The sequence below is a fragment of the Podarcis liolepis genome (genome assembly GCF_965112155.1).
Source record: "Podarcis liolepis genome assembly, chromosome: 13".
NCBI lineage: Eukaryota > Metazoa > Chordata > Lepidosauria > Squamata > Lacertidae > Podarcis > Podarcis liolepis.
In genome coordinates, this window is record NC_139573.1 from 6,235,203 (window position 1) to 6,255,392 (window position 20,190).

At 48.7% G+C, this 20,190-nt stretch overlaps 1 protein-coding gene across 1 annotated transcript in view; it reads left to right on the forward strand.

Moving 5' to 3' along the window:
• Positions 1 to 20,190, forward strand: part of IPO4 (importin 4) — a 51,575-nt gene that overhangs the window by 26,626 nt on the left and 4,759 nt on the right. The window contains exons 18-28 of the mRNA XM_083472523.1: positions 1,327 to 1,450; positions 2,469 to 2,580; positions 3,632 to 3,750; positions 5,385 to 5,462; positions 7,543 to 7,600; positions 9,992 to 10,097; positions 11,973 to 12,166; positions 13,297 to 13,353; positions 14,497 to 14,622; positions 15,639 to 15,847; positions 19,309 to 19,441. Coding sequence (XP_083328649.1) covers positions 1,327 to 1,450; positions 2,469 to 2,580; positions 3,632 to 3,750; positions 5,385 to 5,462; positions 7,543 to 7,600; positions 9,992 to 10,097; positions 11,973 to 12,166; positions 13,297 to 13,353; positions 14,497 to 14,622; positions 15,639 to 15,847; positions 19,309 to 19,441 — 1,316 coding nt within the window. The remainder of the gene's footprint in view (positions 1 to 1,326; positions 1,451 to 2,468; positions 2,581 to 3,631; positions 3,751 to 5,384; positions 5,463 to 7,542; positions 7,601 to 9,991; positions 10,098 to 11,972; positions 12,167 to 13,296; positions 13,354 to 14,496; positions 14,623 to 15,638; positions 15,848 to 19,308; positions 19,442 to 20,190) is intronic.

Sequence of the window (20,190 nt, forward strand, 5' to 3'; positions counted from 1 at the left end):
GTTTGGTCAAACTCATGCTGGTAGCTTCGAGAAGACTGTCCAACCATCTCGTCCTCTGTCGTCCCCTTCTCCTTGCGCCCTCCATTTCCCCCAACATCAGGGTCTTTTCCAGGGAGTCTTCTCTTCTCATGAGGTGGCCAAAGTCTTGGAGCCTCAGCTTCAGGATCTGTCCTTCCAGTGAGCACTCAGGGCTGATTTCCTTCAGAATGGATAGGTTTGATCTTCTTGCAGTCCATGGGACTCTCAAGAGTCTCCTCCAGCACCAGAATTCAAAAGCATCCATTCTTCGGCGATCAGCCTTCTTTATGGTCCAGCTCTCACTTCCATACGTCACTACTGGGAAAACCATAGCTTTAACTATACGGACCTTTGTTGGCAAGGGGATGTCTCTGCTTTTTAAGATGCTGTCTAGGTTTGCCATTGCAATTTTGAGCTGGTCACACTTTGCAGTCCTGTTGAACTTGTTGTGACTGGCTTCTGAGCCAACCCGCTTTAGGGATCAAGAAGGAAAAGAGAAATAAGCAAGGGTCTGTTTCTGCATAGGTTTAGCTCAGTCAATAGAGCCCGAGGCTTGGGCTTGGGTTCAAACTTCACTTCAGGGGAAAGCTTCCCTCGTTGCAGGGAGTTGGACTCGATGACCCCTGGGGGTCCCTTCTGACTCGACAAATCTGTGCTCATTCTCTTTGCCCAAGAAGAGGGCGTTTTAAAGCTCCATCTAATTGCTGGCTCGGTTCTAAGGTTTCCTCTGAGCATTTGAAATCGCCCTCAACAGGGTTTCTTAAGCAGCTACGTGATACGGAAATTCAACAGGCAGAGCTCCCTTCCATTTACTGGAGCTGCACACCGAGGGGAAGCCTAGCCAGATGGGCGGGGTATAAATAATAAATTATTATTATTATTATTATTATTATTATTATTATTATTTATTTATTTATACCCCGCCCACCTGGCTGGGTCTCCCCAGCCGCCGTGGGGGGCTTCCAACAAAGTATTAAAATACAGTACTCTGTTAAACATTAAAAGCTTCCCTAAACAGGGCTGCCTTCAGAAAGCCTTCCCGGTTGAATTTCGGGTTGTTACGACACAGCTGCTAAAAATAACAAAGCCTGCCTTGAGAGTCAAGATGGCAAACCTGTCAAAGCGCCCACTTGGAATAGCTGGGTAATTTAGTTTTCCTCACGAACGCTGCCTCGACGGTCAGCAGGCACAGGGTTGGGTATAAATCGCTAGAATTGCTATTAACGGGGGAATGCGGAGCAGGTGGGGAACGGCGCCATTTCCCAGAAGCCTCTGCTTCTCACGCCCCGCCCTCTGCTTCCCCCACAGAGACTCTGGCCGTCCTCGCCAGCGTCATGGACAGGGAGGTCTTTCTGCCGCTGGCCAACAAATGCTGCCAGCTCGGGCTGGAGTTGTGCGACAAAGTGGACGATCCGGACTTGAGGCGGTGCACGTAAGTCAAACCAGGCGGCGTCCGCTCCCGATGGGAACGTTAGGACCCAGCATCCTCCTCGCAGCTGACCTTGGCGGAGATTTGTAGTGGAAGGTTTTTGGGGAAGGGGCCCGTTGCTTGAGAGTTGAATTCAGATTTATTTATCGGCCGCCTATCCACAACGAGAGGCAGCCGGCGCATCGCTGACAGGCGCCTGCTTCTTATCAAAGTGCAAAACTTTGAAGGGCGGAGGGCAAAGAAGCAGTTTACAAAGCGGATCGAGGAATGCGAAGGAGAGCAAAAACAGGCCGTTTAGCAAGCATGGAATGAATCCAGCATTGCAGAAGATGTAATCTGGGCCACCTCCACCTCATACGTTTAAAGCAAGATTATATTATGGCTGCCCTCCCCAAGAATTCTGGGAGCTGTAGTTTGCCAAGGGTGCTGAGAGTTGCTAGGAGATTCCTGCGCCCCGTTCTCCTCGCACAACTACATTTCCCAGAGTTCCCTGCGAAAAGGGATTGATGGCTGAACCACTCTGGGAATTGTAGTTCTCTGAGGGGAACAGGCAAAAAGTTGAGGCTTAAATGGTTAAAGTGAGAATGAAAGTTGGGGAAGAAGAAGAATTTTATTATTTGTACCCCGCCCATTTGGCTGGGTCTCCCCAGCCACGTGGGAAGGCCACGAGAGCCAGGGTTATGTGAAAAATGGCACAAGCAGGCCTTCGCCTCAGATGTTTGGGACTACAACTCCTATCATCCCCCAACCATCGCAGCTGGTGACTCTTGAGTTATAGATGCATTTATCTCCTCTTGGAAGAAGCCTCTCTGCCACTATTGATCATACGCCCTTGGGATGTTGGGGGATGATTGGAGTCGCCGTAAAAATATCTGGGAGGCTGGCAAAAAAACAAACCACTCTTGTGAATTTTGGGGTTTCTGGCCAAGAGAGGCAAGCTTCGCATCTGCCACCTCAACCTGTTTTAAAATGGAGGCCAGTGAGACACACAGGAGCTCAAAACAATCCTTTCTTGCGCCAGGTACAGCCTTTTTGGGTCTCTCGCGACCGTCCTGGAGGACGCCATTGAGCCGTACCTGCCTCGCATCACCACTCTTATGATCTATTCTCTCAAATCCACAGAGGGCGTTGAGGTGAGCATTTTGGCATCTGCTTTCGTGGGCTGAGACTCCTGTCATCAGAAGTCGGTGTATACTCCCCCCACCCCATCCCATTTTTATTTATTTTTAAAAAGTCAGAACAATAAGCTTCAAACAAAGGGTATAACGCCACTTTGCCCATTGCTAGGTAAAGGTAAAGGGACCCCTGACCGTTAGGTCCAGTCATGGCCGACTCTGGGGTTGCAGTGCTCATCTCGCTTTATTGGCCGAGGGAGCCGGCGTACAGCTTCCGGGTCATGTGGCCAGCATGACTAAGCCGCTTCTGGCGAACCAGAGCAGCGCACGGAAACACCGTTTATCTTCCCACCGGAGCAGTACCTATTGATCTACTTGCACTTTGCCGTGCTTTCGAACTGCTAGGTTGGCAGGAGCAGGGACCGAGCAACGGGAGCTTACCCCAATGCGGGGATTCGAATTGCCGACCTTCTGATCGGCAAGTTCTAGGCTCTGTGGTTTAACCCACAGCGCCACCCACATCCACTGTCCATTGCGTCAATGCTATAAAATGATCCCAATATGCATTATTAATACACATTACTGCCTTGCTGGCTCATTAAGTGTTTGCATGCTTAAAACCTAAATGTGTCCATATTCCTGGGGGCAGGGGAGGCCTTGGAAACTGGTCTGTTGGGGCAAATGGACCACTTCCCCACTGATCCTGGCTTATTCCCCTGCCCCACCAGTCTACCTTCTTGCGTCCCCTGCCCTTTGTCTCCCTGCTTTCCACCCCACCAGTCCCAAGGGGCACAAATGACCCGTGTTGTGTGCAAGAGAGAGAAGCTGTAAACTTTGAGACCTCATTGCTGTGACCTGTAAGCAGAGAGGTTTGTGACGCTCAGTATCGCGGCGGCTGCCGCTGGCTAGTTTTCTAGCTTTTCTGGGCTTCCTGAGCTCCTGGGTGGCTGCAGAGTCGAACGATGAGCATTGCAAAAGAGTTCATATTCTCCCGCATCTTAAAATGACGCCTCTTGTGTCTCCTAATCGCCTCCTCGCCTCTCCTGCATTTGTCGTCTGCTCTGCCCAGTCTCACGGTGGAACTGGAAACTCCTTCCTCCTGTTTGACGATGAGGAAGAGGACGAGGCGGAGGTGGAAGGAGAGGAGAGCCTGGACGAAGACGAAGACGACATCTCTGAGCTTTCGGGGTAGGTGACCATTGTGGGCGGGATTTTAGGAAGGCCGGCATCTCCCTTGTTTTGGGAGGGGATGTTCCAGGTGAGAGGCACAAAGCCATATTTAAACGGTCCTCCCTCAGAAAAACAAAAACCCTCTGGTTTCATAGCCTGTAGCAGGCCGCAGGATGAGCCCTTCGTGTTTCAGAATCCTTCCTTGGCATCCATGTGGACTGGAAACTTAACTCTTTAAATAAGCAAAGGTGGAAGTTTTTTAAAAGGCCATTTTGGTGGCATTTTTTTTTTAAAAAAACCCTTTATGTAGATGTTAGCTCTCTGAAGACTGATGGAATTTGATTTGGGAGATTTAGGGCCCTGGAGCGATGGATTTAGGCGTAAAAGCTGAGAAATTCGTAACTTCGAGAGGCCATCTCTGAAGTCGCCGGTGGTGCTTGTCTGCTTGGTCTCGCTCTCCCCAAGATTGTGTAGCAACCTTTCTCCTGACACTAATTTTGCGTATGCAGTGCTTTTTATTTACAGTGGTGCCTCGCAAGACGAAAAGAATCCGTTCTGTGATTCTCTTCGTCTAGCGGTTTTTTCATCTTGCGAAGCAAGCTCATTGATGGATTAGCGCTATTAGCGGCTTTTAGCGGCTTATCGGCTTATCGGATCAGCTGATAAGCGGCTTAGCGGCTTAGAAAAAGGGGGGGAGGGGAAAAAACCTGCAGGAACTCACAAGACATTTTCGTCTTGCGAAGCAAGCCCATAGGAGATTTGATTTGCGAAGCACCTCCAAAACGGAAAACCCTTTCGTCTAGCGAGATTTCCGTCTTGCGAGGCATTCGTCTTGCGGGGCACCACTGTATTCGGGAGCTTTTATTGTATGGAGGCTCAACCCAACATGTGAGCCCCCCAAAAAACTATAAAATGGGGCACCTCAAATTCAGGTTGATCCCCTTCAGAATGGGTCCCAGGCTCCTTAAAAGCCACCTGAGCCCCTTATATCCCAGCCGGATCGCTGAAATCATCCGGAGGAGCACTGTTAGTTGTCCTCAACCAAAAGTCAAGCATTTAGTGTCTCTACTCCCATGCTGTGGAGAGCTCTTTCAGCAGATATTTGGCAGGCTGCCCTTGCTTTTGACTCCCAGGCGTCTCTTGAGAACGTTTTTACGCCAACAGGCCTACGCAGCTGACATTTCTTCTTGAGCAGCCAGTTCATTTTAGCTATTGTTTTGCATTTCTTTGAGAGGTTTTTACATTGCTGCCCACCACCAGGATGTCTTGCGAGACTGAGGGCAGGGTGTCAGTACAGTGGTACCTCAGGTTAAGAACTTAATTCGTTCCGGAGGTCCGTTTTTAACCTGAAACTGTTCTTAACCTGAGGTACCACTTTAGCTAATGGGGCCTCCCGCTGCTGCCGCCACCACACAATTTCTGTTCTCCTCCTGAAGCAAAGTTCTTAACCCGAGGTACTATTTCTGGCTTAGCGGAGTCTGTAACCTGAAGCATCTGTAACCCGAGGTGCCACTGTAATTAAGTATAATTTAGGCCTCGGAGAATGCTCTAGGCGTGAGATTCTGTCTTGGGACTTGAATATCTGAGTTTGTCGTTTGTGAGGAGGCTGATCCCCAATTTCCTCTTCTCCCCCGCTTCCGGTTCTCTTGCAGGTTGAACGTGGAAAGCGCCTTCATGGATGAAAAGGACGACGCCTGTGTGGCTCTGGGAGAGATTGCCACCGGAGCCAGGTATGACCGTGTGTGTGTGAGAGAGAGAGAGACTCATTTTGTGCTGGAGTGGTTTGGAGACCACCAGTGTGACTGACCCATCGGCAACAGACCTTGGGGTATACAGACCCTTCTCAGGAATTGGTGACAGGAAGAGAAGCTTCCGCCCTTTAAAAACCTGAAGCACCCCTTAGGGGCAGTTGGTGGGAGGAGGGGGAGCAGCAGGGACACCCACCCCTCCACCTTAAAAAGAATTTATATGGAGATTTTAAGATTTTATAGGGAAGTGTAGTGTTTAGGAAGTTTTTAATATTTAATGCTGTATTGTTTTTAACACTCGATTGGAAGCCAGCCAGAGTGGCTGGGGAAACTCAGCCAGATGGGCGGGGTATGAATAATAAATTTATTATTATTAGTATTACAGTGGTACCTCGGGTTAAGTACTTAATTCGTTCCGGAGGTCTGTACTTAACCTGAAACTGTTCTTAACCTGAAGCACCACTTTAGCTAATGGGGCCTCCTGCTGCACGATTTCTGTTCTCATCCTGAAGCAAAGTTCTTAACCCGAGGTACTATTTCTGGGTTAGTGGAGTCTGTAACCTGAAGCATATGTAACCTGAAGTGTATGTAACCCGAGGTACCACTGTATTATTATTATTATTATTATTATTATTATTATTATTATTATATCCAGCCCAACAAAATATCAAGGGGAAAACACACAGCAGGGCAATCTGAAACTGGCTTGTGTTGACAAACAGAAGTGTGTTCAGATGATGTTTGGAGCAGATCCCAGTTGGTGTCCTCAGGCGTCCAAAAAAAATCTGGTTTTGCTTATGTGACGACAGTAGGATTAGAGGGGTCTTCGCAGGGAAGGGTGCTCCGTCAAGTATCCTCGTATCCTCACATGAGCGCAGTTCCTTCAGTGCAGGGCAAGGCCATGTGTCTACCTGGCTCCACCACCCCTGCCCTTTGACCCTTGTGACTGGGGCTGATGGGAATCGGAGTCCAGCGGCATCGTCCGGTGAGGCAGATATTCCCCACCCCAGAGCCCTCCCCAAGTAGAGACAAGAGCTTAGATCTCGCGCTAACCTTTCCCCCTGCTTTCTTTTTGTCTCCACCTGTTCCCCCCCTTTTTTGAGTTTTATTTATTCATTAATGTTCTTATGTTACATCAGTAAACATTATCATATTACATCACAAGGCTTATTATAATTTTCAGCATGTATACAAAGTTTATATACCTAAAGAAAAGAAACAAGGACAAAAAACGATTCCAAAATCATATATGTACCAACACTTTAGATTTCCTGTCCATCCCGTTGTATATTCCTTTTTTACAAACAAATGTACTCTTATTACAGTGGTGCCCCGCAAGACGAATGCCTCGCAAGACGAAAAACTCGCTAGACGAAAGGGTTTTGCGTCTTTTGAGCTGCTTCGCAAGACGAATTTCCCTATGGGCTTGCTTCGCAGGACGAAAACGTCTTGCAAGTTTGTTTCCTTTTTCTTAACACCGTTAATACAGTTGCGACTTGACTTCGAGGAGCAACTCATAGAACGCGGTGTGGTAGCCTTTTTTGAGGTTTTTGAAGACTTTGGTGATTTTTGAAGCTTTTCCAAAACTTTCCCGACACCGTGCTTCGCAAGACGAAAAATTCGCTAGACGAAAAAACTCGCGGAACGAATTAATTTCGTCTTGCGAGGCACCACTGTATTGTATATTTCTCTACATTTTATCTAATACATTCCTGTATCAATATGTACCATTGGTCTTTTTTCTCAACTCAGTCTCTCTCCAGCGTCAATCGAATGCTAGCATAGATAGCAAACCTTTACTGTATTTTTGAACGTATATATCCATCCCACTTTTCCATAAACTTTTGTTTTGAATTGCCTCTCAGGCTATTTGTCAACTGTGCCATTTCAGCAAATTCTTGTAGCTTGTTATGGCAGTCCGTTATTGTCGGGACTTCTTCCTTCCACCCCTTTGCCACCCAAGTCCGAGCTGCAGCCGTTGCATATAAAAATACTTCCCCAAAGGCATTTGGGATGCCCCTGCCAACAAAACTTAACTTAACTCTTTTTGTCTCCATCTCAGCGTGGTCTTCCTGCCTTTCTTGGAGAAGTGCTTCCAGGAAGTCTTTGTGCTCTTGGAGGTAATGGGTGGGCCAGAGGGGGGGGGGAGTATGTTTGGGGGAAGTGGGCCAGGGGGCAAACTTTGGCGGGGGGAAGGAGAGGCTTGGACCTGGAAAGAGGGGAGAGATGTTTTCTGGACACCTGTAGGGCAGCAGTCCCTTACAGAAGCTCCGCTATACTGAATTAGGCAGCTGATAAACAGCTCTTACTGTCAGAAGGTTCTTTCTGATGTTGAGTCGGAATTCCTTTCCGGCAACTTGAATCCATCATTTGGAGCGGGAGAAAACAAGCTGGCTGCAGCTTCCATGTGGCGATCATATCTCCTCAGCCTCCTCTTACCCAGCTGCCTCAACCGTTCCTCATCAGGCTTGGTTTCCAGGCCTTTGATCATCTTGGTTGCCCTCCTCTGCACGCCTGCCAGCTTGTCAATATCCTCCTTAAATTGTGGCGCCCAGAACTGGACACAGTATTCCAGGTGTGGTCTGGCCAAGGCAGAATAGAGTGAGACTATTACTTCCCTTCATCTGGGCATTATACTTCATTCGTATACCGTATTTTTTGCTCTATAGGACGCACTTTTTCCCCTCCAAAAATGGAGGGGAAATGTGTGTGCGTCCTATGGAGTGAATGCAGGCTTCAGCAAGCTATCCGCGAGCCTTGGGAGCCCGGCGGGATAGCAGCCTGCATCCTGAAGCCTGGGGCGTGATGAGCAGCACGCCCCGGGCTTCGAGCAGATATCCGCAAGCCCTTGGGAGCTCGGTGGGAGTTCGCGCCGGGCTCCCAAGGCTTGCGGATAGCAGCCTCCAAACCCGACCTGGTTTGGAGGCTGGCGGTGGGGGAAAGCAGCGCTCTGCCCCCCCCCCCCGCCAGCCCCAAAGAGCAGGTCGAAAGGAACCCAGAGCCTCCGGAGCCCAGCGGGAACTCCCGCTGGGCTCCGGAGGCTTCGGGTGAACGCACAGAACGCACCTTGACTTAGAGGGGAAGAACAAGGGGAAAAAAATTTCCACCTGTTCTCCCCCTCCTATTCTCCGGTGCGTCCTATGGTCCTGTGCGTCCAGTAGAGCGAAAAATACGGTATATATAAATGAGAATATGTTATGAGAAGCAGGGGGAACCTGCTTCTCATAACAGCTGGAAGGGAGGAACCCTCAGTCAAAGGCTATCTGGGGTGTGGCAGAGAAGAGCTTTTTTTTTGTTTTGGCCAAAGTTGTTGCGAAATCACAAAAAAAGTTTTTTAGGAAATTCGCCAAAAAATCATCTTCCAACTGTCAGATTTTCCAAGACGTTTGAACTGATTTCGAAAACTTCTGCTTGGACGCTATTTCTGGCAGACGAATCCTGGATATGTTCAGACGTATGGCAGCCCTAAATTTAGGGACCTGGAATAAGTGCAAGTGGGTGGTTATAATTCTTCACGGATGTATGACCCTCTGCACTCATCACAGGATGATTTACAGCTGAAACGGGGTTGATAAACAGTCCCTCAAAAAGCTCCACAGCTTAAGAGCGGTACAAACGCAATACAGAACGAGGGCACCAAAGGTGGATAACATTTTAATCCAGCTTGAAACACAGTTGCTTCCGGACAGTGCCACTAGGGGGCGCCTCTCGTATCTCAGTAGGGATGGTATTGTGCAGAACGGGGCTGCCACCCTGTAGGCCCTGCTCTGTGTTAACCGTGGCACGGGCTTCTGAAGTAATAGTGCCACTGTATTCTGCTCTGGTCAGACCTCACCTGGAGTACTGTGTCCAGTTCTGGGCAACACAGTTCAAGAAGGACACTGACTAACTGGAACGTGTCCAGAGGAGGGCAACCAAAATGGTCAAAGGCCTGGAAACGTTGCCTTATGAGGAACGGCTAAGGGAGCTGGGCATGTTTAGCCTGGAGAAGAGGAGGTTAAGGGGTGATATGATAGGCATGTTCAAATATAGAAAAGGATGTCACATAGAGGAGGGAGAAAGGTTGTTTTCTGCTGCTCCAGAGAAGCGGACACGGAGCAATGGATCCAAACTACAAGAAAGAAGATTCCACCTAAACATTAGGAAGAACTTCCTGACAGTAAGAGCTGTTCGACCGTGGAATTTGCTGCCAAGGAGTGTGGTGGAGTCTCCTACTTTGGAGGTCTTTAAGCAGAGGCTTGACAACCATATGTCAGGAGTGTTCTGATGGTGTTTCCTGCTTGGCAGGGGGTTGGACTCGATGGCCCTTGTGGTCTCTTCCAACTCTATGATTCTATGATTCTATTTGGGGGGGCTTTAAGGAGAAAGTCTCCTGCAGAGGGCCTGTAAGGGATTGGTGCCGTCTCTCGGGTAGCCTGGTCCTCAGCTGTGCAGGACGTTTTCTTTGTTAGTGGTAGCAAAGCAGATGTAAGGGCCACAGCAAAAGGCCTGACTCCTCCTTCTCTTCCCAGCATCCCAACATCAACGTCCGGAAATCTGCTTTCAACACCCTGGGACATTTCTGCATCTCCTTACACCGGGTTTGCGAGCGGGATCCGTCCGAACCTCACAGCGCCGGTGAGTGACCTCAGGGATGTTGTGTTTGTTTTTTAACTGTATTGGTCCAAGAAAGACCTTGAAGCACGACTTTGACGCAGGAAGAACCTACCTTAGCAAAAGGAGCAGAGGGGCCCGCAAATTAGGGATGGGACACAAACTGCAGAAGGCTCAGATCGACAATATATACAGTGGTGCCCCGCAAGACGAATGCCTCGCAAGACGGAAAACCCGCTAGACGAAAGGGTTTTCCGTTTTGGAGGTGCTTCGCAAAACGAATCTCCTATGGGCTTGCTTCGCAAGACGACAATGTCTTGCGAGTTCCCTTCCCCCCCTTTTTTTTCCCTTCCCCCCCTTTTTTTTTCCCTTCCCCCCCTTTTTCTAAGCCGCTTATCAGCTGATCCGATAAACTGATAAGCCGCTAATAGCGCTAATCTGCTAATCCGTCAATGGGCTTGCTTCGCAAGACAAAAAAACCCCTAGACGAAGAGAATCACAGAACGGATTATTTTCGTCTTGTGAGGCACCACTGTAGCTTGGAAGGTTTGCAGCAGCACAGGAAGTTGCCATGTGCAGAGCTAGACTGTTGATCTGTTATACAGTGGTACCTCAGGTTAAGTACTTAATTTGTTCCGGAGGTCCGTTCTTAACCTGAAACTGTTCTTAACCTGAAGCACCACGTTAGCTAATGGGGCCTCCCGCTGCCACCGCACCGCCAGAGCCCGATTTCTGTTCTTATCCTGAAGCAAAGTTCTTAACCTAAAACACTATTTCTGGGTTAGCGGAGTCTGTAACCTGAAGCGTATGTAACCCGAGGTACCACTGTAACAAATTTCAAGGTGCACACACATAGGAGCACACACTCTCCAGAAAACCAACCTTTCACCCTTCAAAAATTACCGTATTTTTTGCTCTATAGGACTCGCTTTTCCCCTCCTAAAAAGTAAGGGGAAATGTGTGTGCGTCTTATGGAGTGAATGCAGGCTGCGCAGCTATCCCAGAAGCCAGAACAGCAAGAGGGATTGCTGCTTTCACAGCGCAGCAATCCCTCTTGCTGTTCTGGCTTCTGAGATTCAGAATTTTTTTTCTTGTTTTCTTGAATTGAACCTGGTGCCTTCTGCTCCACCGACTGTCTGCTTTTAAAAACACAGCTGCGTTCGTGCCCTCCTTCCAGGCGGGGCATCTGGTGGGGCCAGGATGCTGGATCCAGCCCCTCTTAGTCCTTGTGAGTCCATGTGGTGTAGTGGTTCAGAGCGGTGGACTCGTAATCTGGTGAACCGGGTTTGATTCCCTGCTCCTCCACATGCAGCTGCTGGGTGACCTTGGGCTAGTCACACTTCTCTGAAGTCTCATCACTACCCTAAGGAGTCTCAAAGCGGCTAACAATCTCCTTTCCCTTTCTCCCCCACAACAAACACTCTGTGGAGGAAGGGAAAGGAGATTGTTAGCCGCTTTGAGACTCCTTAGGGTAGTGATGGGACGCGGGTGGCGCTGTGGGTTAAACCACAAAGCCTAGGACTTGCCGATCAGAAGGTCGGCGGTTCGAATCCCCGCGACCGGGTGAGCTCCCGTTGCTCGGTCCCTGCTCCTGCCAACCTAGCAGTTCGAAAGCACGTCAAAGTGCAAGTAGATAAATAGGTACCGCTCTGGTGGGAAGGTAAACGGCGTTTCCGTGCGCTCCTCTGGTTCGCCAGAAGCGGCTTAGTCATGCTGGCCACATGACCCGGAAGCTGTATGCCGGCTCCCTCGGCCAATAAAGCGAGATGAGCGCCGCAACCCCAGAGTCGGCCACGACTGGACCTAATGGTCAGGGGTCCCTTTACCTTTAGGGTAGTGATAAAGCGGGATATCAAATCCAAACTCCTCCTCCTCCTCTTCTTCTTCTTCCTTCCGCAGCTCGCCTCCAGCTGCTGTGCACCGTGCTGCCCGCTTACATCAAAGGGATCCGGGAAGACAAGGAGCGGCAGGTGGTGATGGAGATTTTGGAGAGCCTGGCGAGGGTGCTGAAGACCTGCCGACAAGAGGCCCTCCGCACACCTGGGCAGCTGACGGACCTGTGCCAAGTCATCCGGGAGGTCCTGGAGAAAAAAGTGAGTCTTCAGGTGGGGAGGCGGGAGGGGAGCTGTGCTCCAAAATACCTGTGAGTTCTCCAGGTTGGCGAAGGCTGGGGCAGAGATTTCTACAGGGCTCTCCCCCTTTTTTCCCCTCTTGGGGGCCAGTCTTTTCCACCACTCAAGCTTGCCCTCGTGACTCCCGCTGACCAGACTGTGAATCTGGCAGCTCCTGCCAGATTTGGCTTCAGGGGGGTGGGGGGCATCAGGGTGAGATACACCCCCAAAAAAGCTCTATATGAGTACAGTGGTACCTTGGGTTACAGACACTTCAGGTTACAGGTGCTTCAGGTTACAGACTCCGCTAACTCAAAAATAGTACCTCGGGTTAGGAACTTTGCTTCAGGATGAGAATAGAAATCGTACTCCGGCAGCACAGCGGCAGTGGGAGGCCCCATTAGCTAAAGTGGTGCTTCAGGTTAAGAACAGTTTCAGGTTAAGAACAGACCTCCGGAACGAACCAAGTTCTTAACCCAAGGTTATATAAAATTTCCAACTAGTGCAGTGCATTTTTGGGAAGCAGTGGGACATACACAAATGTGGTGGAAGTGGGGCTTTTTTTTGGAGGGGTATTTAATAATAATAATAATAATAATAATAATAATAATAATAATAATAATAATAAATTTATTTATACCCCGCCCTCCCTCAGGGTGGCTAACAGTAAAATTACAGTAAAAATATGGGGTGGGGGCAATTTAAAATACAGGTTAAAATGCAATTTAAAATGCAGCCTCATTTTAAAAGTAGCCCATAGATCAAAACCATAAGGGGAGGGAAACATAAGGGTCAGACTGAGTCCAAACCAAAGGCCAGGCGGAACAGGCCCTGCAGAAATATGTCAAGTCCCGCAGGGCCCTGGTCTCTTGTGACAGAGTGTTCCACCAAGTCAGGGCCAGTACTGAAAAGGCCCTGGCCCTAGTTGAGACCAATCTAACCACCTTGCGACTTGTGACCTCCAAAATGTTGTTATTTGTGGATCTTAAGGTCCTCCGCGGGGCATACCAGGAGAGGCGCTCCTGTAGGTACGTGAGTCCTAGGCTGCATTTAGGCCAGTATATGCCGCAATCCTATTCAAAAACACTCTCTTCCTCGTGTTCCCTTTGCAGACAGTCTGTCAGGACCCCAGCTTGGATGAAGACGAGGATGAAGATTGTGACGAGGTGGTAAGTCCAGCAATCAGCAGCCTCAGACCCCACAACCCCCTTTCTTCTTCTAAACTCTTATAATTTGTGGGCTTCTGAGAACAGACATGGCAGCCTGATATATATTTCCCTCACTAGCCCTTACGGTTTCAATAAATGCATTCCAAGTACAGTGGTACCTTGGTTCTCAAACTTAATCCGTTCTGGAAGTTCTCAAACTTAATCCGTTCCGGAAGTCCGTTCCAAAACCAAAGCATTCCAAAACCAAGGCACACTTTTCCCTTACAAAGTAGTGTAAAACGGATTAATCCGTTCCAGACTTTTAAAAGCAACCCCTGAAACAGCAATTTAACATGTATTTTGCTATCTAACGAGACCGTTGACCCATAAAATGAAAGCAATAAACAATGTACAGTACTGCAGTCACACAGTCAATCCGTCAGTAGCTGAACTGGGTTCCACACAGTCACACACAAAAAAACAAAAGAGCCGCAGAAACAAAAAGGCAAAAGAAATAGCAAAAACAGACAGACCTCAGCGTAACACTCAAAACGGACGTTTTGGAGCCCGCTCGGCTTCCAAAAAAAGTTTGCAAACCTGAACACTTCTGGGTTTGCAGTGTTTGGGTTCCAAGTTGTTTGAGTACCAAGGCGTTTGAGAACCAAGGGACCACTGTATTATTATACTTGTCCAATCTTCGTCTGAAAGCAATCCGTTCCTCCTTGAAAAACATACCCGCTCCGCAGCCTGCAAGCGAGGAAGACGGAGAACCTCGGCTCAATTCTTTTTCTCTCTTTTTTTCTTTTCTACAAGAACACAAGGTAGATATGCCTTGCCACTGAGCTGCGGGCCTTGTAGTCTTTAAGATTGCAGTCCTCAGGGTTCAGAAGCAGCAGCTGATGTAAACAGTAGCACAGGGACAAATCGTTGGTCCTCCTAGCTCAGCATTGTCTACCTGAATTGCAGCAGTGGCTCTCCAGGTTTTCAGACGGGCGTCTCTTTCTCTCCCAGCCCTGCCTGCCGATGCCCGCAGGATTTGAACTCAAGACCTTTGATATGCATTGCAGATTCCCTCCCTCTGAGTTGCAGCCCGCCTTCTAAAACTCTTCTTCCTCCTCTTCCTGCCCTGTGTCTCTCCTTTCTCCCTCTGCCTCCCCAAACCAGGCGGAGTATGACTCCATGCTGATTGAGTACGCCGGTGAGGTGATCCCGGCTCTGGCCGAAGCGGCTGGCGGAGAAGCCTTCGCTCCGTATTTTGCTGGCTTCCTGCCACTGCTCCTCAATAAGATGGTGAGTGATGCCTGCCCCTTCCCTCTCCGAGACTTCCTGTGGCTTCCCATTTACCGTATTTTTTGCTCTATAAGACTCACTTTTTTCCTCCTAAAGAGTAAGGGGAAATGTGTGTGCGTCTTATGGAGCGAATGCAGGCTGCGCAGCTATCCCAGAAGCCAGAACAGCAAGAGGGATCGCTGCTTTCACTGCGCAGCGATCCCTCTTGCTGTTCTGGCTTCTGGGATTCAGAATATTTTTTTTCTTGTTTTCCTCCTCCAAAAACTAGGTGCGTCTTGTGGTCTGGTGCCTCTTATAGAGTGAAAAATACGGTACTTTAGCCCGGGTCCCGGGACACCTCAGCCCTTATTTATCTACTTAAGGGCATTTGTGCCATGCTATTCAGCTTTAAAGTGAAAATTTTAAAATTTGGGCCTTGGGCCTGTCGCTGTGTCTAGGCCAGGCACAGGCAATTTTCAGCCCTTCAGATATTTTGGACTACAATTCCCATCATCCCTGGCCACTGTTCCTGTTAGCTAAGGATCATGGGAGTTGTAGGCCAAAACATCTGGAGGGCCGAAGGTTGCCTATGCCTGGTCTAGGCCTAACCCAGCAGTTCTCTACCTGTGGGTCCCCAGATGTTGTTGGACTACAACTCCCATCATCCCTGAGCTCTGGCCTTGCTAGCTAGGGGTGATGGGAGTTGTAGTTCAACATCTGGGCACCCACAGGTTGAGAAAGGCTGGCCTAACCATAGCTGTCAACTTTTCCCTTTACTTGCGAGGAATCCTATTTGGAATAAGGGAATTTCCCTTTAAAAAAAGGGAAACCTTGACAGCTGTGGGCCTCACCCTACCTCACAGGGGTGTTTTTTTTTACTTTGCTAAAGTATTTCCGCGCCGCCATATCTGACCCACCCTGCTTGCCCCCTTGTAACGCTTTCCGGTGGAGCGGGAAGGGGGTCTTTTTCCTTCCTGTGAATTTCTCCCTCATCTTTGCGTTTCCGCTTCATCCTGCCCCCTTCCTCCTCCCCGCAGAAGCCCAGCTGTTCCTCCACAGACAGGTCCTTCGCGGTGGGCACCATGGCGGAGGCGGTGCAGGGCCTGGGACGCGCCTCGAGCGCCTTCGTGCCGCGCCTCCTGCCGCTGCTGATGGGGGCGGCGCGCGACGCCAACCGGGAGGTGCGCAGCAATGCCGTCTTTGGGCTGGGCGTGCTGGCGGAGCACGGCGGGGAAGCTATGCACGAGTATCCTTTGCTCCATGAGGTGGAGGGGGCCGGGATCGGGTTCACGGCGCGGCCCGCCGAGGAAGAGTCCGCACGCGTTCTGGAAGCTTCCGTCCATTCCCCACAGAAACGAAGAAAAGCCGTTTATAGAAGCCTGGGCTGAAGCGAGCCAGAATCTGGAATCGTGTCACAGGTGAAATTCGAAAAATTAGAATATCGTGGAAAAGTTCGTTTGTTTCAGGAATTCAACTTAAAAGGTGAAACTAATACATGATATGATTTGGGGTTTTCATCAGCTGTACTCCATAATCATCACAATTATAGCAAACAAAGGCTTGATATATCTCACTCTGCATGTCATGAGTCTATCTCATATATTAGTTTCACCTTTTAAGTTTAATTACTGAAATAAATGAACTTTCCATGATACTCTAATTTTTCGAGCTTCACCTGTACCTTGAAGGCAGAATCAGAGCGGATTTCTCAAGGTACTGGCGAAAAAAGGGACACCAACACCCACATATATCTATATATCATCTATATCTCCCAGCATACAGATAGGTAGCCGTGTTGGTCTGCCATAGTCAAAATAAAAAAAAATTGGTCTTTAAGGTGCTACTGGAAGGAATTTTTTTATCTCCCAGCATGTTGTTGTAAAAGGCCCCCCTCAGGGACTATGAGAAAGGCAATGCGTTGCTTAAATACTAAGCTATTAAAAACAAATTATATACCAATTGTGTACACTTAATCAAAATGAAAAGCAGCCTATATCTATCTATCATCTATCTATCTATCTATCTATCTATCATCTATCTATCTATCTATCCATCCATCTATCTATCATCTATCTCAGGCTTCCTCAACCTCGGCCCTCCAGATGTTTTGGGACTACAACTCCCATCATCCCTATCTAGCAGGACCAGTGGTCATGGGTGATGGGAATTGTAGTCTCAAAACATTTGGAGGGCCGAGTTTGAGGAAGCCTGATCTATCTAATCTCCCAGCATGTTGTTGTGAAAGGCCCCCCTCAGGGACTACGAGAAAGGCAATGCGTTGCTTAAATACTAAGCTATTAAAAACAAATTATGTATCAACTGTGTATGCATAATCAAAATGAAAAGCAGCCTGCCGAGATCCCTGTGGTTTATTCATTCATTTAGTATATTGCCCTTCATCTGAAAATCACAGCATGAAAATACAAAGTGAAAACACCAAAGGGATAGGGTTGTCACTTAATTCATTTATTTCATAGAATTTATACATTGCTAGATTGTGTGTGTGTGTATATATGTATACAGTGGTGCCCCGCAAGACGAATGCCTCGCAAGACGGAAAACCCGCTATACGAAAGGGTTTTCCGTTTTTCAATGCGTTTCGCAGGACGAATTTCCCTATGGGCTTGCTTCGCAAGACAAAAATGAGATTTTTTTCGCTTTCCCCCCCTTTTTCTAAGCCGCTAAGCCGCTAATAGCCTTTTAGCCGCTAATCCGCTAAGCCTTTAATAGCCGCTAAACCGCTAATAGCGCTAATCCGCTAAGCCGCTAATAGGGTTGCTTCGCAAGACGAAAAAACCACTAGACGAAGAGACTTGCGGAACGGATTAATTTCGTCTTGCGAGGCACCACTGTATATAATCCAGCAGAGTATAAATGTATAAACATAAATATAAATAAGTGTAGGCCGCTTTGAGGGTGGTGTGTGTGTGTGTGTGTGTGTGTGTGTATATACAGTGGTACCCCGCAAGACGAACGCCTCGCAAGACGGAAAACCCGCTAGACGAAAGGGTTTTCCGTTTTGGAGGCGCTTCGCAAAACGAATTTCCCTATGGGCTTGCTTCGCAAGACGACAGCCCATAGGGAAATCTCTGGGGACCTCTTTTAAATGCTAGCGGTGGGGAGCAAAGCCTTCCCCCCCCCCTCCGGCCTTCAGAAGAGGTCCAGGAAGGCTGGCGGGGGCCGAAAGGCTTTGCTCCCCAGCGCCAGCATTTTAAAAGCAGTCCGGGATAGCAGGGAAGCGCTTCCCGCTATCCCGGACGGCTTTTGAAGGCAGGAGAGGTCCGCGAAGCCTGGGCGCGCTGATGTCAGCGCGCGCAGGCTTCCGCATGCCGGCAAGGCTCCGCGAAGCCTTGGCCGGACAGCTTTTGAAGGCAGGCGGGGGGAGCAAAGACTTTGTCCCCCCTGCCTGCCTTCCCAGGGGCTTTTAAATCGCCCCGGACATCGGAGAAGTCCTCCGCTGTCCCGGGGCGATTTTAAAATGCCGCCCGCCAGCATTTTAAGATCGCCCCGGACAGCGGAGAAGCCCTCCGCTGTCCCGGGGTTTTTTAAAATGCTGGGGGTGGGAAGAAAAGCCCTTGTCCCCCCCCCCAGCCTTCAGAAGAGGTCGGGGGACAGACTGTCCCCGGACCTGGTCTGAAGTCGGTTTCCCTAGGAAAGCATTAATTGATTTTCAATGCATTCCTATGGGAAACCGTGCATCGCAAGACGAAAAACTCGCAAGAAGAAGAAACTTGCTGAATGAATTAATTTCGTCTTGCGAGGCACCACTGTATATACACACACCGTATTTTTCGCTCTATAACACGCACCCGACCATAACACGTACGTAATTTTTAGAGGAGGAAAATCCGTAGGCACGCCACCCGTAGGCATTCCCTCCATAACACGCACAGACATTTCCCCTTACTTTTTTGGAGGGAAAGAGTGAGTGTTATGGTGCAAAAAATACGGTATATATTTATATTGGTATAAATATATATATTTAAAAACCACCCTCAAAGCGGCCTACAAAATATAAAATGGCAAAACTGAGGCAGATTCAGAACCCTACTTTGAAATGTGCAAAAGCTGAAATGCTGAAACAGATTAAATTTGCCTCAGCGTTTTAAAGCGCCTGGGTGGGCATGTCTTAAACAGGAATGTTTTTAGAGGGTGCCGAAAATGTCAAGCAGCGAAAACGCCAGCTTGATCTCAATCGGCAGGAAGTTCCAAAGTGCAGACGTTGCCACACTAAACAACCGAGTTCTTACAAATGTGGAACGGGGATTATGTGGCACCGGTCGTAATAAGAATGCCAATTCTGTCGATTAAACCGGTCAAGTGAATCCATGACCAGCTTTTCCACGGACGGCCCCAGAGTTATGGCCTGGTCTCTCCCCGATGAGACCCACATGTTTAGACAAGCCTTCTCCTGACTATTGTTTTATTGTACAACTTGATTGCGACCGTTTCAATGTTCCGATGAGATTGTTTTCTTGCACTTTGTTTTCGTTTGTATAGGAATTGGTTATATGTATTTAAAGCTGATTGGAAGCCATCTTGGCAGTTATGCAGTGTATAATAACTCGACGCTGCTGGTGGTGGGAATCCAGCAAAATCCTTTGGGCTTTCTCGCTCTTTCTCTCTCCAGTTCCTGCCAGCATGTCAGGCCCTCTCCTGCCCGACTCTTCCTTTTTCTCCTTAACTCCCTTGCTCGCTCTGCTACAGACACTACCCCAAGGTCCTGGGGCTTTTGTCCAACATAATCTCTCAGGAGCGTAACAACCGGGTGGCCGACAATGTATGCGGGGCCGTCGCAAGGATGGTGATGGCCAATCCTGGAGGGGTCCCCATCGGACAGGTGAGAGCCGAGTGCGAATCCTGTTTAGTATGCAAGGCCCCGTAGCGCAGGTGCGGATCGGGAATCTTCTGCCACCTCCTTAATATTGGAGGCACCTAGCTTCAGCATGTACAGTGGTACCTCGGGTTAAGTACTTAATTCGTTCCGGAGGTCCGTTCTTAACCTGAAACTGTTCTTAACCTGAAGCACCACTTTAGCTAATGGGGCCTCCTGCTGCCGCTGTGCCGCCAGAGCACGATTTCTGTTCTCATCCTGAAGCAAAGTTCTTAACCTGAAGCACTGTTTCTGGGTTAGCGGAGTCTGTAACCTGAAGCATCTGTAACCCGAGGTACCACTGTATATGCTTTTGGAAACAGTTAATCTTTGCCACCACTTCTTTTTTTTGATTCCAGCTTGGTTGATCTGGAATACCTACTTGCCGTTCTGCTTATCCATTGAGTTTTGGAAATCAACTTTTATTAATTAAAAAAAAGAGGTTTTTATTTCTGATAAGAAAAATCCAAACTAACCTAGGCATTAAGCCTATAGAATTGCCTGATCCTGAAACCCAGGCTGTTGATTGATTCCCGGTCATCATCATCACTATTATTTAATAAAGTAATATTTTATTATCCTTAGCATTTATGTTAAGTGCTTAACATTTTCTGCGTGCTGCACAGAGATTCAAACCCTGTCCACGGGCGTTGCAATTTACTGCGCACAACATGAAAGGAAAAAGGAATGGGGAGGGGAGAGGAAAGTGCTGTTGA